The 15,585-nt window shown below is 33.7% G+C and overlaps 1 protein-coding gene across 2 annotated transcripts; it reads right to left on the minus strand.

Moving 5' to 3' along the window:
- Positions 1–539: 539 nt before the first annotated feature.
- Positions 540–4,758, minus strand: LOC107810371 (peroxisome biogenesis protein 16). Of its 2 annotated transcripts, none has more exons than XM_016635144.2 (8): positions 4,406–4,758; positions 3,164–3,221; positions 2,592–2,808; positions 2,138–2,436; positions 1,777–2,045; positions 1,130–1,197; positions 959–1,020; positions 540–849 (listed from the first exon to the last, which is right to left on the minus strand). In XM_016635144.2, exons 1-8 carry the CDS (start codon positions 4,472–4,474, stop codon positions 788–790), a joined length of 1,104 nt encoding a protein of 367 aa, XP_016490630.1. In that variant the 5' UTR covers positions 4,475–4,758; the 3' UTR covers positions 540–787. The 2 variants fall into 2 exon arrangements, with proteins under 2 accessions (XP_016490630.1, XP_016490631.1); XM_016635145.2 differs by having other exon boundaries at positions 3,147–3,221; positions 4,406–4,748.
- Positions 4,759–15,585: the final 10,827 nt, after the last annotated feature.

Genomic DNA, 15,585 nt, shown 5'->3' on the forward strand with positions numbered 1-15,585 from the left:
AAACTTATCATAAACGGATACCTTTAGTTGTCGGTCACTTTAATCCAATGATATAAAATACATTAGCAAGTAAAAGGGCAAAGGAGTTTTATTGAGATACTTGAAAATACTCAAATGTACTAATAATCAAGGTGCGCACATGTTTACCATCGCCAGATTTTCCAATTACTTTTTAGATTAAGCTTCCTTTTCATATTTTAGTTCAGGTCTTCACACTCAAAATGACTACTTGTCTTCAGATCCTAATTCGAGTAGTTTCCAACATATTATTATTCTTATATATCATTGTCAAAATGATGTTAGCTACTAATTGTAGGAAAAAGATAAACTAAATTTGTTTGTAATCTGCTGCAACTTTAATCACCAAGTATTAATCATGATTTATAAAATAAAGTTGATGTCACATGACCAGGAGGTCACGGATTCTAACCGTGAAAACAACCTCTTGCAAAAAAACAGGGTAAAATTGCATACGATAGATCCTTGTGGTCCGGCCCTTCCCCAGACCCCGCGCATAGCGGGAGCTTAGTGCACCATGATTTATAAAATAAACAGCCAGCAATATAATAGTGTTTGATCACTGCTCCATCTGATGCAGCATCAAACCTCCATATACTTTTGGATAGAAACATAATTATACACCTATTCTTAGTTCTAATTTCAAAATGCTACACCTTTTCTTGATTATGATTTCAAAATGCTACAACTGAAAAAAAAAGAGAAAAAGTTGATCTCCATTGCCAAATAGGAGTAACAAAGAATGCATCAAACATTCAGTGGCTTCCCTTCAAGAACCAGACATGTAGGTATATCTAGTCTGGGCTCCAATAAGTAGTTCAATAAATTTTTCTACACATCAAAGAAAAAAAATTGTTAGGAAGGATCATGTGAAAATTTAAATCAACAATGTTAAATGGAGCAACTCTTGAAACTAGGTACAAAAGTGCGTTAAAAATACCTGCGAAAAATCCAACTACAGGAACAGGTTCTACAATTTTTTGAGTGTTTTCAAGTCTTCGCCTGAAATCATTTTAAGGCATTAGCATTGCTTTAATTTCTGTTAGTTCACTTTCCTGCGTTTCTTATATGAAGCACCTAACAAGAAATGACAGAAAAAGAGTTTCTTTACCTGGTGTATTCGGAGAAAAATGGATCTCGCATGAGGTAAAGCACCCAAAGCAGCTTCCTTCTTTTTAACTGCAGTTTTTGGAGTAAAACATAGTATCATTTACAGGTGAAGTAAAATTTTATGGCTGCAATAGATAAATTCAAAAGCTAATGAACAAATTAGCTGAATATTCAAAGGGGAGAAAGGGTGAGACAGAAAGCAAGAAATGGAATGAAAATCCATAGTCTCGACAAGACAAAATAAGAAATGCAGATTGAGTAGTGATGGATTCCTAGTGGAAAGGGCCATCCACCTCAGGTTGGAAGTACGAGTCACCAAGGAGGATTCAAAATACCACTTTTAGCCCCCAGGGAGATAAGAACGGTAATTTTCAAGACAGTCAAGACAAAGAGTGAGAAAGACCAATAACACGCTATTCCATCCACCATTGAATGAAACACGTCTGAAGCAACAATGCAAAATGTTTAGTATGAGATTTGGTAACCGGAACAGCAGATAGGTACACCTCTTATTTTCTTTTTTGAGGGAATAGAAGCCTTTTCTTTGATGGGGTGAGGGGAGGTACCATTAAGGATAATAAAAGTGAATTAGAAATTAGTTTAAGCTATAGATAAAAAGATTTTGTGCAATAATCTGTAATTCCGAACCTCATCCTTCTCGGATTTAGAAAATTGAAAATGCTGGTCTTTCCTGCTATCCTGGGGCATTGTTATGACCGAGAGAATGCTGTTCCCCATGAGATCCACAGCCAAAGAGATGAACCAAGGAAACCACGATCGTGTTCCATATTTCCTTACCAGGAAGACATAAATAAGAGGCCTTAGGATGAACATAATCTCCCCGGTCACAAATAACCCTCCACGAGTACCTTTCTCAGATAAGAAGGTTGACAGACTGGGCTTTGTGATCACCTTAGCTGTAATAACATAAGGAAAGTTAACACATTAGAAAATAACTGTTTCACCAACAGAAGCAAAAGATTTTAATTCAGCTGAAACAAATAATTACTTGGAGGTTCCAGAATTGCTTGATGCTGTTGAACCCTGCGCAACCAAGTAGGCTCAGAAACCGTCCTAGCATTCTGACCGAAGTTACTTAAGGCGGACATTGCCCTACCTTCAAGATTCCATGAGTTCCAACCCTGAAGGTGATTGGCACCCGGTCCTTGATTCCGGATGGGCTTCGTTAAATGCCCCATGCTTTCTTGTGGACTCGAATCACCTGAATCTTCTAAGTTTTCAGTCTCCCCACCTTGCAAAAGCATTTTATATCCTGTATTTCTGAAAGCAGCCAGCCTAACACACACCCTGGCATCCATTGGAAGAGAAGTTGCAGTACAAATGTTTAATCATAAATTACCACTTGTAGGTGTTTGGATAATATTTGAGTTGAAGTTGAAATAAAGAGTATTTGAGGCTGAAGCTGGTAACTAAGTAGCGTGAAAGTTAAATATGTAACTTACTTGGCAGCCTCTGTAAGAACAATTAAATTCCATTTTTTGTCTTCACCATAGAGCTGCTCAGCTACTACTTCAATCAATGTTTCCAAGTCCCTCAGCAAAGTAAGGCATAATGACAAAGGGAGAAAAGAAGTCTCTGCAGAACTTGTACGCGCAGGGGTTGGAGCTGTCTCTATAATATGCTCATTTACGGTGGTAACCATTCCAAGGATCGAGGAGACTGCCAAAAAATAGGGCGCAATGAATAAACATAACCATGCGGAGTAGGAAAACTAACATAGCTAAACCACTACATCAATAAGTTACTTATTTACATTAAAATGGCGCCTACAAAAAAAAGGTTACAATGGGAACTAAAACATTATATGAAGCGACAAGATACTTAATATTCTTTGATTGGTTAAACTTGCAAAATTTTCACAAAATGACATCAGAAAGATTAACTGCCAGTATTTTTGTGCCTTGCTTCCTAAGAAGAGACGCATGGTGGAAGCTAATTAGAAATAGAAAAGGTATTATTCTGAGTTTTATAAGCAGCAAGAAGAGGCCCAATGTTACCAAAATTTCAAATAAACCTGCTTCTGGCCCAATTTCTGATGCAGCAAACCGCTCTGGAAGAAGCCATGTCATTCCCTGGTCATACATTAGAAACCAGATTATCACCATCTACTAGATTTCATGCACTTGACAATCAAACGGTGCTAATGACAATAATGTAAGATCTTTTTTTTGATCAGTAGAAGTGAGTGACAACAATGAAACTTACATATACTACTGCAGGATCCAAAAAGAAAAAATGAAAATATTTTAGAAAGGGAGGCCCGCCAAATTTTGGCCATCTCCTTCGTTCTTCAATATTTTAAATCTACCGTAACTAATCAAGATCTAAGCTATGGTACAAAGTTCCATTACACCCAAAAACTTTAGAAAAGACAATAGTCTTTACAATCTTGGCTTACTCAATCCCAAACATAGGGGCAGCACAAATATGTGCTTTCGTTTTTTTAATGGATGGGTCAGCCGAGGGAAGGGGGGAGGACAGGTAGGATAAAGCAAAAGAAGAACCTATATAAGCAGTTAAATCAAAATTAACTTCAACACAGAAAAATTGCATAAAATTTCTTCAACAAACCCCCTAGTAATAGGCCTCACATGTTGGCAAGGTAACATATCCTTAACAGTTTGCTAGCAATACATGGTTAGAACCAGCTTCATTCCTCGAGCTGAATTAGAAAAGCTTCTAAGATAAGTCTGAGCGGAGATTTAAAACCAACACTTGGCGAAACAACACATTCTTATTCTGGATAAATTTTAAAAGAAATATGTAAACCCCAAAAGAAAAATTAAGGGAACAAACCTCCAACATAATACTCATAATAGATATATTGGCTTATTAAGAATATTCAACTATGCCTCAATCCCCAACTTGTAGGGGACTTGGAGCCGGCTCTATGTCCCTTCCATTCTATTCGGCCCCTCTCATTCCAATAATAAATAATCATTCATCATAAATTAGCTGTTTTTACACAGAGCAACCCACATCCCTAATCCAGATATAAACCAGCTATCTAGGATTCATACACCATAATCAGTTCCATTCTCGAAACTATCATCCCAAACTGAAGCAGAATCAAGAATAGTTCTCACACACAATTGCCAATAACAAAACAGCATCAACATGCAAGCTAGCAGAAGCCAAAAATATAACACAATTAATCAGGACAAAAACCAAGAGGTAAAAAGACACCTGTGCTAACAACAATAGAAATTAAAAAATAAAACCAATAAATGTTAAGAGTTTAAGAGGAGGGGCTTACACTGGCTAGAGAACTCAATTGGCGAACATAATCACGATTCCTTCTAACCCATCTCTTGTAAGCCTCCATAGAAGCAAAAAGTTTGAATCTTTACTCCAAAAACAGTGTCTTTTCTAGTAGCTCTTTTAGCAGCACTCAATTGGCAGAAAAAAGACCTACACCTGGAAATTTTTGAAGGTTTCAGATCAAACCCATATGGATAAAAAGCTGACGGAATTGCCCCTTCTTCTGAAATTCAGTATGCTTACGAAGGAGCCTGCACAGAAAACCGTCTCGAACGGATGAACAAGAGCTGGGCAGAAGAGAGAGAGAGTTGCGAGGAGGGGTGTCGTTTTGTTGAGTTATGATTTTATTTTGGGATTTTTAACTACCTATATCATATATCAAATTTTATTACCCTCGATATTTAAGGTTTGTGTTTATTACATTTAAGCATACTAAATTACCATTTTTATACCATAATTCAAATTAGGGATATAATTAAGGGTTCATTTATATTAGGCATAATAATAGGACTTTATCTTCCCACTTTCTCTTTCCTTTCATCTCAACTGTTCACAACATACACACAACGCACGATGCTCCTATGCTTCCTCTCGTTGATCATCCCCAACTGCCCACCACCGTCGAAGAATATCATATTTTCAGATTCACAAGAAAATTTTAAATTCTTTGATCGAACCGCTTGAATTCCCACTGGAAATAATAATGGCAGAGAGTTCGAAATTCTTTGACCTCTTTTTTTGGGGGCAGTGGTTGAAGGTTACTGGTTAACACAGTCGATTGAAACTCGAAGAAGAAGATGAAGAAGACATATTTCCAGAATTTGTAGATATTTTGTAGTCAAATTAGAAAAATTGTAGATAAATTGTAGACTGTTTTTTGCAGAAGATTTTGTAGAAGCTTTAGTCGTTTTGGATTTATGAAAACAGAAAATAATGCATCTACATCAGAATACAAATAATCTACAATTTATCTACAAGATATCTACAAAATAGATACATTGAATTTTAATATCCAAATTCTCATTTCAATTATAGCATAATTGGCATTTTCGACATAATTGTAGAAGATTTGTAGAAGTTTTAGTCTTCCCAATCTATAATTCATCTACAATTTATCTACAATATATCTACAATTCTACAATTTAACTACAATTTATCTACAATTTCTGGAAATACGTCTTCTTCTTCTTCTTCGAGTTTCAATCTAAAATTCAGTCAAAACCAAGTCTAATCTTCACCAAAACCCCTCAAAATTGAGACATAAACTCCTAAACATATTCCGAATTATTTACAACAACACCCAATCCAAACAAATAATGATTTTTGAAAACCCAAATTTGAATTCAAAGCTTTCAAGCTTTTTAATGGCTATCAATGGCGGAAAATATATGGAAGAACAGATGAAGATGAAGATGAAGATGAAGAACACAAATCTCCTTTCCGTTTGATTACTGGAGCTTCAGTAGCTTGCGTTTTTTGAGAATTGTAATTGAGTGAGAGAAGAGAGATCTCTTTCCGTTGAGGAAGGAGAGAATTACGCAGCAATTCGAATTTAATGTTGACAGAATCACACGCAGATCTGGTGCCTTCATTTTAGCGCGTTTTTTATGGCAAAATCTACCTATTTTTGGATTGGTATATAATTTGTAGTAAAAGTATGGACTACACAGGTAAATAACAAATTATGAACATTTTTGGTAATAAGGTTTGATGTATGGTATAGATAGGTAAAAATCCCTTTTCTTTTTCCTCTTTGTTTTTTTTTCTTCTTGTTAATGCATCGCCTGCATAAGCCAAGCCTAATTAATCTTAAGAAAATTAATAGTAGTAATTATCAATAGAGTGATATATTCTGACATTTTCTTCTTTCATGAATTCGTAGTGTGAATTTTAAGATATTTATTTATAATTTTATTTTATACAAATAACCAATTATGTTTCAATCCAAAACAAGACGGATCATGTTCCACTAGTTAAATACTTGAATTCATTAGTCCAATATTAAAAACTTAATTTTTTCTTCTTGAAATCAAAAATTAGAAGAATATATGTGATGCGCAGAATATAATTAATTTATACAACTTTAATCACTTAAAGGGTTGATTACAAAAATCAATAAAGAAATTTAACCTTAAAACTTGCGAATGTCATTGTATATAGATTGTTTGCGCATAAACCGTTGTTTTTTTTAATTACAGTTTATTACTGCTATTTAAATTATCAAAAACTTATTTTTATATTTTGCTTAATACCCTCTCGTTTCCAAATTTAATATCATCTTTTGCATTTTGAGGTTGGAATGTCATATTTAAACATAAAAGTTACATTTAATAGAATTTATTATTTAAATTTTAATTCTGAAGACTATATCTAAATTATAATATCTCATTCTTCCAACTTTATATAAGCTGTATTATTAATATCCTTTATTTAATATCTCTTTTTTTTCCTTTTTCTAAATCTACTTTCCATTTCAATTTCTAGTTTGATTAGTTGGACAGTAAAGCTAATGCCAATATCTTTCAGTTTCCAATGACCTTTTGACGTTTGATTTAAACCAATAATAGAAATACACCTCAATGCCTCCTCCTCAATCATTAACATTAACTCTTACCTCTTTATGCCAATGCAATCTTATAACTACAGGTTCCCTTATATCCCGTAAAAGAAATCTTATGTTTTGGAATTTGGATGTGCCAACAAAGAAGTTTACTTATTCTAATAACGCTGAATAAGGTGCATTAGTAATGCAGGGGTTAAAAATACAGGGATTAATAATGCAACCATTAGTTATATAGAGATTATTTCTTATGCATTGTTTGGTGTGGTGTATTAAAAATTAAAATGCATTGCATAATTTTTAAGAAATTTAATTGTTTACAAAAATGCCCTCCATATTCTTTAACTTAAGGGACTTTAAGGATAATTTTGTCTTTAACCATGCTAATGCATGCATTAATAGCCTTTGTATAACTAATGTCATGGTTTTCTATGCATTAGCTATACATAGGATGTTAGAAATAAAATAATCAAATTGGCTTTGAGGCGTGAAAATCGACTGTCCTTAAAGAGTTATCGCATGTATACTAATTTAGGGAAAATACAAAACGATTCTCTTCAGGATACAATAAAGCCTGCAGTAACACTTGTGATTTTCTATATACAATTCGTTGGAATTCTTGTGTATTTATAGGCAACCAATAGACCCTTTCAGAAAAATGTCTTGTTTCACAAACAGACACGACTATTTATTCGAATTTTGAATTTAAAGTTCAAATAAATAATTAACTCTAGGATCTCGTGCCTGTTGAGTTAATCTCGTGCCTGTTGAGACAATCTCGTGCCTGTTGAGTCAGTTTCGTTCCTGTTGAGACAATCTCGTGCCTGTTGAGACAATCTCGTGCATGTTGAGACAATCTCGTGCCCGTTATGTGCTATTTCATAGTGATCAGTTCCGAGGCTAACAGGCACGGTACGAGTAAGGTCGGTCCCGGGAGTGTTTCACATGACAGGCACAGAACTTCTTTCTTCCTATGTGGGAAGAATCCAACTTCCAACTTGCCAATAACAAACTATCTTACAATCCCCCACTAGTTTGTTATTTCACTTCATAACACTTGTGAATAATTGAAAGTATCTTTTACAGATTTGAACTTTCCTTTAGTGTAAGTATATTAAAGTTTTGACGAAGTTAATGGTATCTTAAGATTTGAACCACAAATCCTTGTGCCAAAACCGAAAATACCACACACACAGCGTTATCTAATAGCTTAGAAAATCCAGTATTCGCTTTAGCACGTTTACGGCCATGTGCTCATCCTGAATTCATGAATATTTACAAGATCAACCCTTTAAATCTTGCTAGAAGCGGCACCACTTCAATATTCATATAGGTGGAATTAGTTAATATGTCCCTGTTACTCCAGACATTAATAATTCCATTAAGATTAATCAACCTCTTCATGTAACAGTATGCACTTTGGAGTTTGTCTTTATGCCCCTGTTATAACAAGCATTTAACAACTCCTTAACTCCTCATATAACAGTAAGTAGTACAATAGAATTAGGGCTCCTAAAGAGGAGATCAGTGCTTAAACAATACAAGTAACTTGTTATTACCCATTGAACTTATATTGTTAGAGTGTATACTAACTCAAAGTGGGGTTCCCATTCCTTGTATTTAATTTAAGGGTCTCAGCCCCATCCCTCCACAAGTTTGTTGTACTACATCTCTACCTAATGGCTTCGTAAGTGGATCAGCCAAATTCTTATTTGATCTCACATATATTATAGCTATAGCTCCATTTGTAATTAATTCTCTTATATAAGCATGTCTCAAGCTTATATGTCTCGATTTCCCATTATAAATTTTATTGTGAGCAACACACATTGTAGTCTCACTATCACAGAATATGGAAATGGCTGGCATAGGTTGTGGCCACAACTTTATATCAAGTAACATATTCCTCAGCCATTCTGCTTCTTTTCCAGCAGTTGCTAATGCAATAAATTCAGATTCCATAGTAGATTGGGAAATACATGTTTGTTTCTTGGATGCCCAACTAATGGCTCCACCGCCTAGAGTAAATATCCATCCTGATGTGGATTTATTATCATTAACACTTGTAATCCAACTTGCATCAGAATATCCCTCTAATACATTAGGAAAACCATTATAGCAAATGCCTAAGTGCTTTGTATATTTTAAATATCCAAGTACTCTACTTATTGCTTTCCAATGATCATTACCTGGATTACTGGTAAACCTTGAAAGTTTACAAACAGCAAATGCAATGTCGGGTCTAGTGCAATGCATTGCATACATCATACTACCTATCGCACTTGCATACTCCAACTGTGCTACTGCTCTTCCAGTATTTGCAGTTAGCTTAACACTAGAATCATAAGGAGTATTATACCCCTTTATTCCTAAATGACTGAATTTAGTAAGGATTTTATCTATATAATGTGTTTGTGACAAAGTCACTTGCTTGTTATCTCTTTTGACCTTGATTCCCAAAATGGTATCAACTTCATTTAAATCCTTCATTTTAAAAACTGAGGTTAGATACTTCTTGGTCTCGGTAATTCCTTGTAGATTCGTACCAAAAATCAGCATGTCGTCGACATATAAACAGATTATTACTCCATATTCTTTTGTAAATTTAGAGTAAATGCACTTGTCTGCATTATTATGTACGAATCCGGTTGATAGTATTACACTATCAAATCTTTCATGCCACTGTTTAGGCGCTTGTTTAAGACCATAAAGAGACTTTATCAATTTACAAACTTTCTTCTCGTTTCCCGGAAGAACAAATCCTTCAGGTTGTTGCACATATATTTCTTCACTAAGGTTCCCATTTAAAAAGGTTGTTTTAACATCCATTTGATGTACGTAAAGATCATAGATAGAGGCAAAGGATAAAAGGACTGTAATGGATGTTATTCTTGCAACAGGAGCATATGTATCAAAATAGTCTATGCCTTCCTTTTGAGTGAAACCTTTTGCAACTAATCTTGCTTTGAAGGTTTGAACAGAACCATCTGTATTGTACTTTCTCCTAAAGACCCACTTACAACCTATAGGTTTTGATCCAAGAGGAAGATCAACCAAAACCCAAGTGTTGTTGGATATAATTGAGTCCATTTCATCATTAATGGCCTCTTTCCAAAAGGCAGCGTCTCTAGAAGATATTGCTTCTTGAAACGTCTTTGGGTCTTCTTCAACATTTAATACAATAGGAATTTGATTACAAATATTTGTCCTATCTCCTTCAACAAGAAATACAATAAATTGTGAAGAAATAAAATCAGAACCAAGATGTTTTTCTTTTCTTATTCTTTGACTTTTCCTTGGTTCTATTTGCATATCATCACTTCTTTCCTTAGTTTTAATAATTTCAGAAAGCGACAATTTATTAGCATCGATACGTTTTTCATTTATTTCAGTCATTTCATCAACATTGTCATTTATAAATCTATTTTCAATAAATTCAACATGTATAGATTCTATAATGACATTAGATTCTAGATCTAGCAGTCTATATGCTTTGGAGTGTTGTGCATATCCTACAAAAACACTTTTAATTCCTCTAGGACCCAATTTTGTCCTTTGATGGTCAGGTACTCTATAATAGGATATACACCTCCACACTTTAAAATAATTTAAATTTGGTTTTCTACCATTCCAAAGCTCATGAGGCGAAATATGCATACTTTTTGAAGGCACTCTATTTAAAATATAACATGCAGTTAGTAGTGCTTTACCCCATAAATTATGTGGCAAATGTGCATTAAGTAACATAACATTAACCATATCCACCAAAGTTCTATTTTTCCTTTCCGCTAACCCATTTTGTTGAGGAGTATAAGGGGCACTCATTTGATGTATTAGGCCATGCTCTTCACAGAACTTATTAAATTCGTTAGGAAAATATTCTCCGCTTCTATCACTTCGAATAATTTTAATTTTCCTACTCCTTTGATTTTCCACAACAGACTTGTATTCTTTAAACTTTTGAAAAGTTTCGTCCTTAGTTCTAAGTAGGTAAACATATGTAAATCTAGAGAAGTCGTCTATAAAAGTAATAAAATATCTTTTGCCTCATCTAGTTAATTCTCCATTTAATTCACACAAGTCTGAATGTATTAAATCTAATAGTTCTGTGGATCTTTCAACTTTACGAAATGGTTTTTTTGTCATCTTTGCTTGTATGCAAATTTCACATTTTATATGTTGAGTTTTACATGAAATATAACCATTTTTGGACATATAATTCAAGGAGCCAAAATTTAAATGTCCTAGTCTAGCATGCCATAAATAAGAATCAGACTCAACGATGTAAGCAGAAACATAATTTATTTCATTAATACTCAATTTGAACATGTTGTTACAGTTATAGCCTTTTCCAACAAAAACACCATTCTTAGACACTATTACATAATCAGACTCAATAACTATCTTGAAGCCTTTCTTTGACAGCAAAGCAGCGGACATTAAGTTTTTCTTCTTATCAGGAACATGGTACACATTCAGTAATGTCAACTTCTGGCCAGATGTGAAGTTAATCTCAATACTTCCTTTTCCAGCAACATCTGCCGCAACATGGTTTCCCATCAAGACTTGTTCAGAATCCTGCACTTCTGCATATGTCTTGAACATCTTCTTGTCATAACAGATATGAATAGTAGCACCCGAATCTAGCCACCAGTCTTGAGTATTTGTAGCAGCGGTAGCCATATTCAACTCTGTGACCATACCAATTTGCATTGCAGAAACCATGGCAACCAGTCCTTGGGCAGAATTTTCCACTAAGTTTGTCTTTTCAGAATTTCCAGATTTTTTAATCTTTCCAGACTTTTCGGTTTTGCCTGCATTGAAATTTATTCCTGCCTTTTTTATATTTGCAGTCCCGAATCATATGGCCTTTCTTTCCACAATGATGACAACTAAAGTTCTTTCTCTTTTTAAAATAAGACTTTTTGGAAACTTTCAGATGTTTGTTCCCACTTCCTAAATCATTCTGACTGACAAAATTGACTACGGAACTCGAAGGCTGACTAATAGCACGAGTCTCACTTTCAATTTGAATGTGAGTACGAAATTGTTCCACAGTCATTTGATCCATAGAATGTGGGATTTTCTTTCTATAGTCATTCCAAGAGGAAGGCAATTTCGAAAGAATAGCACCTATTTGAAGTGCATCAGGAATTTTAACTTCAAGATCACTTAGTTTTGATACTAAGATTTGCAGTTCATGAATCTGATCCATTATAGGCCTAGTATCAAATATTTTAAATTCAAAGTACTGCAGAGCCAGGAATTTGTCAATACCTCGTTTTTCATTCTGGTATGCAGTTTGTAGAGCAGTCCAAATCTCTCTTGGCGACTTCAGATTGCAGTAAAGATCATAGAGTCGATCTATCAAAGTATTCATAATATGGCCGCGACACAACAGTTCATCATGTTCTCGTTTCTTCCTTTCTTCCTTGACTACGTCAGAATCTTCTACTGTGGGCTCAGGCATCAGAGGCAAGGCAGAATCAAGAACATAGTAGATATTGAGAGCGGACAACAAGAATATCATCTTGTCTCTCCAACGGGTAAAGTTCGTTCCATCAAAGCGATCAAGTTTGATGAACTCCTTCGGATTCTTAACAACAAACATCAATTTCTCCATAGCAGAATAACTCTTTAAGATTGTTAGAAATAAAATAATCAAATTGGTTGTGAGGCATGAAAATCGACTGTCCTTAAAGAGTTATCGCCTGTATACTAATTTAGGGAAAATACAAAACGATTCTCTTCAGGATACAACAAAGCCTGCAGTAACACTTGTGATTTTCTATATACACTTCGTTGGAATTCTTGTGTATTTATAGGCAACCAATAGACCCTTTCAGAAAGATGTCTTGTTTCACAAACAGACACGACTATTTATTCGAATTTTGAATTTAAAGTTCAAATAAATAATTAACTCTAGGATCTCGTGCCTGTTGAGTTAATCTCGTGCCTGTTGAGACAATCTCGTGCTTGTTGAGACAATCTCGTGCCTGTTGAGACAATCTCGTGCCTGTTGAGACAATCTCGTGCCTGTTATGTGCTATTTCATAATGATCAGTTCCGAGGCTAACAAGCACGGTACGAGTAAGGTCGGTCCCGGGAGTGTTTCACATGACAGGCACGGAACTTCTTTCTTCCGATGTGGAAGAATCCAACTTCCAACTTGCCAATAACAAACTATCTTACATAGGATAATACCAAATAAAGTGTATAACTAATGCTTGTATTAGTTATACATATGTTGAAAAAGTGTACCAAACAAAACATTACTAATACACAAAGCTAATGCATGCATTATTTTCCCTAACACACTTTACCAAACGACCTCTAGAGTACGCGCTTTGCTTGTGTACTCTATAATATAATATATTTTAAAATAATTAGATAAATATTATATTAAAATTATGTTTGAGTTATAAAATAAAAGTTTACATATTCTAATAAGGAAAGAATTTATATAACATATTTAACATTCAAAAATTATATACAATTCAAATAAGTAAGGATTAAATATACAAAATATAATTAATAAAAAAACTTCGAAATATTAGGGAAACTTAAATGATAATTTTGGGCAAACGATGAAAATGAGTATATAATTACTGATTAACGTGCAATTTATAGTTTTAATTATTGTTCTAATAAAGTTTAAAATTAAATGATGATGATTTTAGAGTTCCGTTTTTGGTGCCTCTGATTGAGTTATTAAAGTTATCCGATTCTTCTTTATTTTGAAATTATTTAATAGAATATATTTGATATACATAAATTAAATGATGAGGATGTAATAATAATATCTTTGTCTCCTCTAAAGTTAGATATTATATCATTTGAATTACTTGATGTGCATTTGTTTAGTGATATTTTATTAATTAAGTATTTCTGAATTTTGATGTAGAATTAAAGAGTATAATAATATCGGGTAACGGGAATTTATTAGAATATGTATTTATTCTTAGTACATAAATGATATAAAATGAGTGCTTGTTTTTAACGTTAAAAGGTCATTCAATTTTACGTAACTAAATAACTGTTTGATCTATCGATTTCACGTGAATTTATAAATTAATATCCTTTAAATATATCTTTTGAAAAATAATACTATTTGTGCGGCCTATTATTAAATCCCAAAAGTATGGATATTTGTTAATCCATATGCTTTTATCATAATTTCTCAAAGATTATCAACTAATATAAATAACTTAATATATGAAAAATCACATTGAGTCATTTGTTGGAATCAATGGAAAAAGAAAAAAACTTCCTTTGTTGAGGTGAATAGCCCCAAATTTGGTAGGATTTTTGGAAGCCTTGGTGGTCTAGGTTTAAAATTTTTAATATTCATATAGATTTTACATTGAACTTTCTTTGTTTAAGAATAGAAGTAGCAAATTCATTAATATCACAAACTCATAAATATTAGTTGTAGTTTATTAATAAAAGGAGATTTAGTACATTTAATAAAATTTTAACTAATTTTGAAGTCCTAAAAATTAGGAAAATAACTAAATTACTGTTTTGCACAATGTGAACTATATTTTTTAAAGGGTAAAAATGACGAACGACATTTCGCTAAGAGTCTTCATACTTTTAATATAGTATAGAAATATATAGATATATATATTAATGTAATCTAATTGTTTTGTCCAGTTTGGTAAACTAAACAAAGCAATGTGATTGATGAAATATGACACCGTAGCAACAATAAATATTTTTCTCCACTCGATTCTTTCATAAATTAAATAATTTAATAGAGTAAGAATAAATATTAATTAATTAAAATTAAGTGATGTATCTTAATTTGATGTAAATATTTACTGCATAGCTATTAGGAGCAGTTGATAAGTTTGATATATTGCCTGCTTGCTCCTTATATTATTCCATCATACACTATCAGAACTTGCTTTTCACTGCACAAACAATCTTGTAAATTTACTTTCTCTCCTAATGTAACTCATAATTCACTTATGTATTTACCAGCTTCCCTTAGACTCTGTCGCCCATGCCTTTTCTAGTTTTATGACAAAGTTTATTCTATTGGAAGGATTATTACGTATGGAATACTTTAGTTTGATATATTATAGACATAAAGACGGAAATATTTATATTGAATTATATAATTTATTATAATGACGAGAATGTATAAACAATTATCACGACTAAATAATTAAAATTTTATATACGAATGTGTATGTATTGGTCAAAATCTGACCGTCACGATCAAACTGACCAACGTCCCGCCTGAGTGACTGGGCTAACTGTATTGGTCAAAATCTGACTGTCACGATCGAACTGACCAACGTCCCGCCTAAGTGACTGGGCAGTGAAAGATAGCATAGCCCACTCTGCATCCCTTTTCCGACATCCGTCAAGTCGGAAGAAGCAGCGCCTAAAGAGACGACCGAGACACATTGGAGGCAAGAGGGCGTCGGCCCAAGTAAAGGACAAGAGTGACTTGACTATATATAGTAAGGGAAAATCTTCGATTAAGGGGACTATTCCCCCTTCTCTCTCCCAAGCTCTCCTCTTGTATTCTTGATCGGAAAGAAGTAATCTACAAAAGAACATCTAAAGCTATCTCCCCATCGATCGATGGGAGACACAATATT

Source organism: Nicotiana tabacum, chromosome 7, assembly GCF_000715075.1.
Source record: "Nicotiana tabacum cultivar K326 chromosome 7, ASM71507v2, whole genome shotgun sequence".
Taxonomy (NCBI): Eukaryota; Viridiplantae; Streptophyta; class Magnoliopsida; order Solanales; family Solanaceae; genus Nicotiana; species Nicotiana tabacum.

Excerpts from the sequence above, each read along its gene's own strand:
- LOC107810371 (XM_016635144.2), bottom strand. The coding sequence starts at position 4,474 with ATGGAGGCTTACAAGAGATGGGTTAGAAGGAATCGTGATTATGTTCGC. Across the intron at positions 3,222-4,405 it reads AATTGAGTTCTCTAGCCAGT|GGAATGACATGGCTTCTTCC; the intron begins GTAAGCCCCTCC and ends ATGTATGACCAG. Across the intron at positions 850-958 it reads TGTAGTTGGATTTTTCGCAG|AAAAATTTATTGAACTACTT; the intron begins GTATTTTTAACG and ends TTTGATGTGTAG.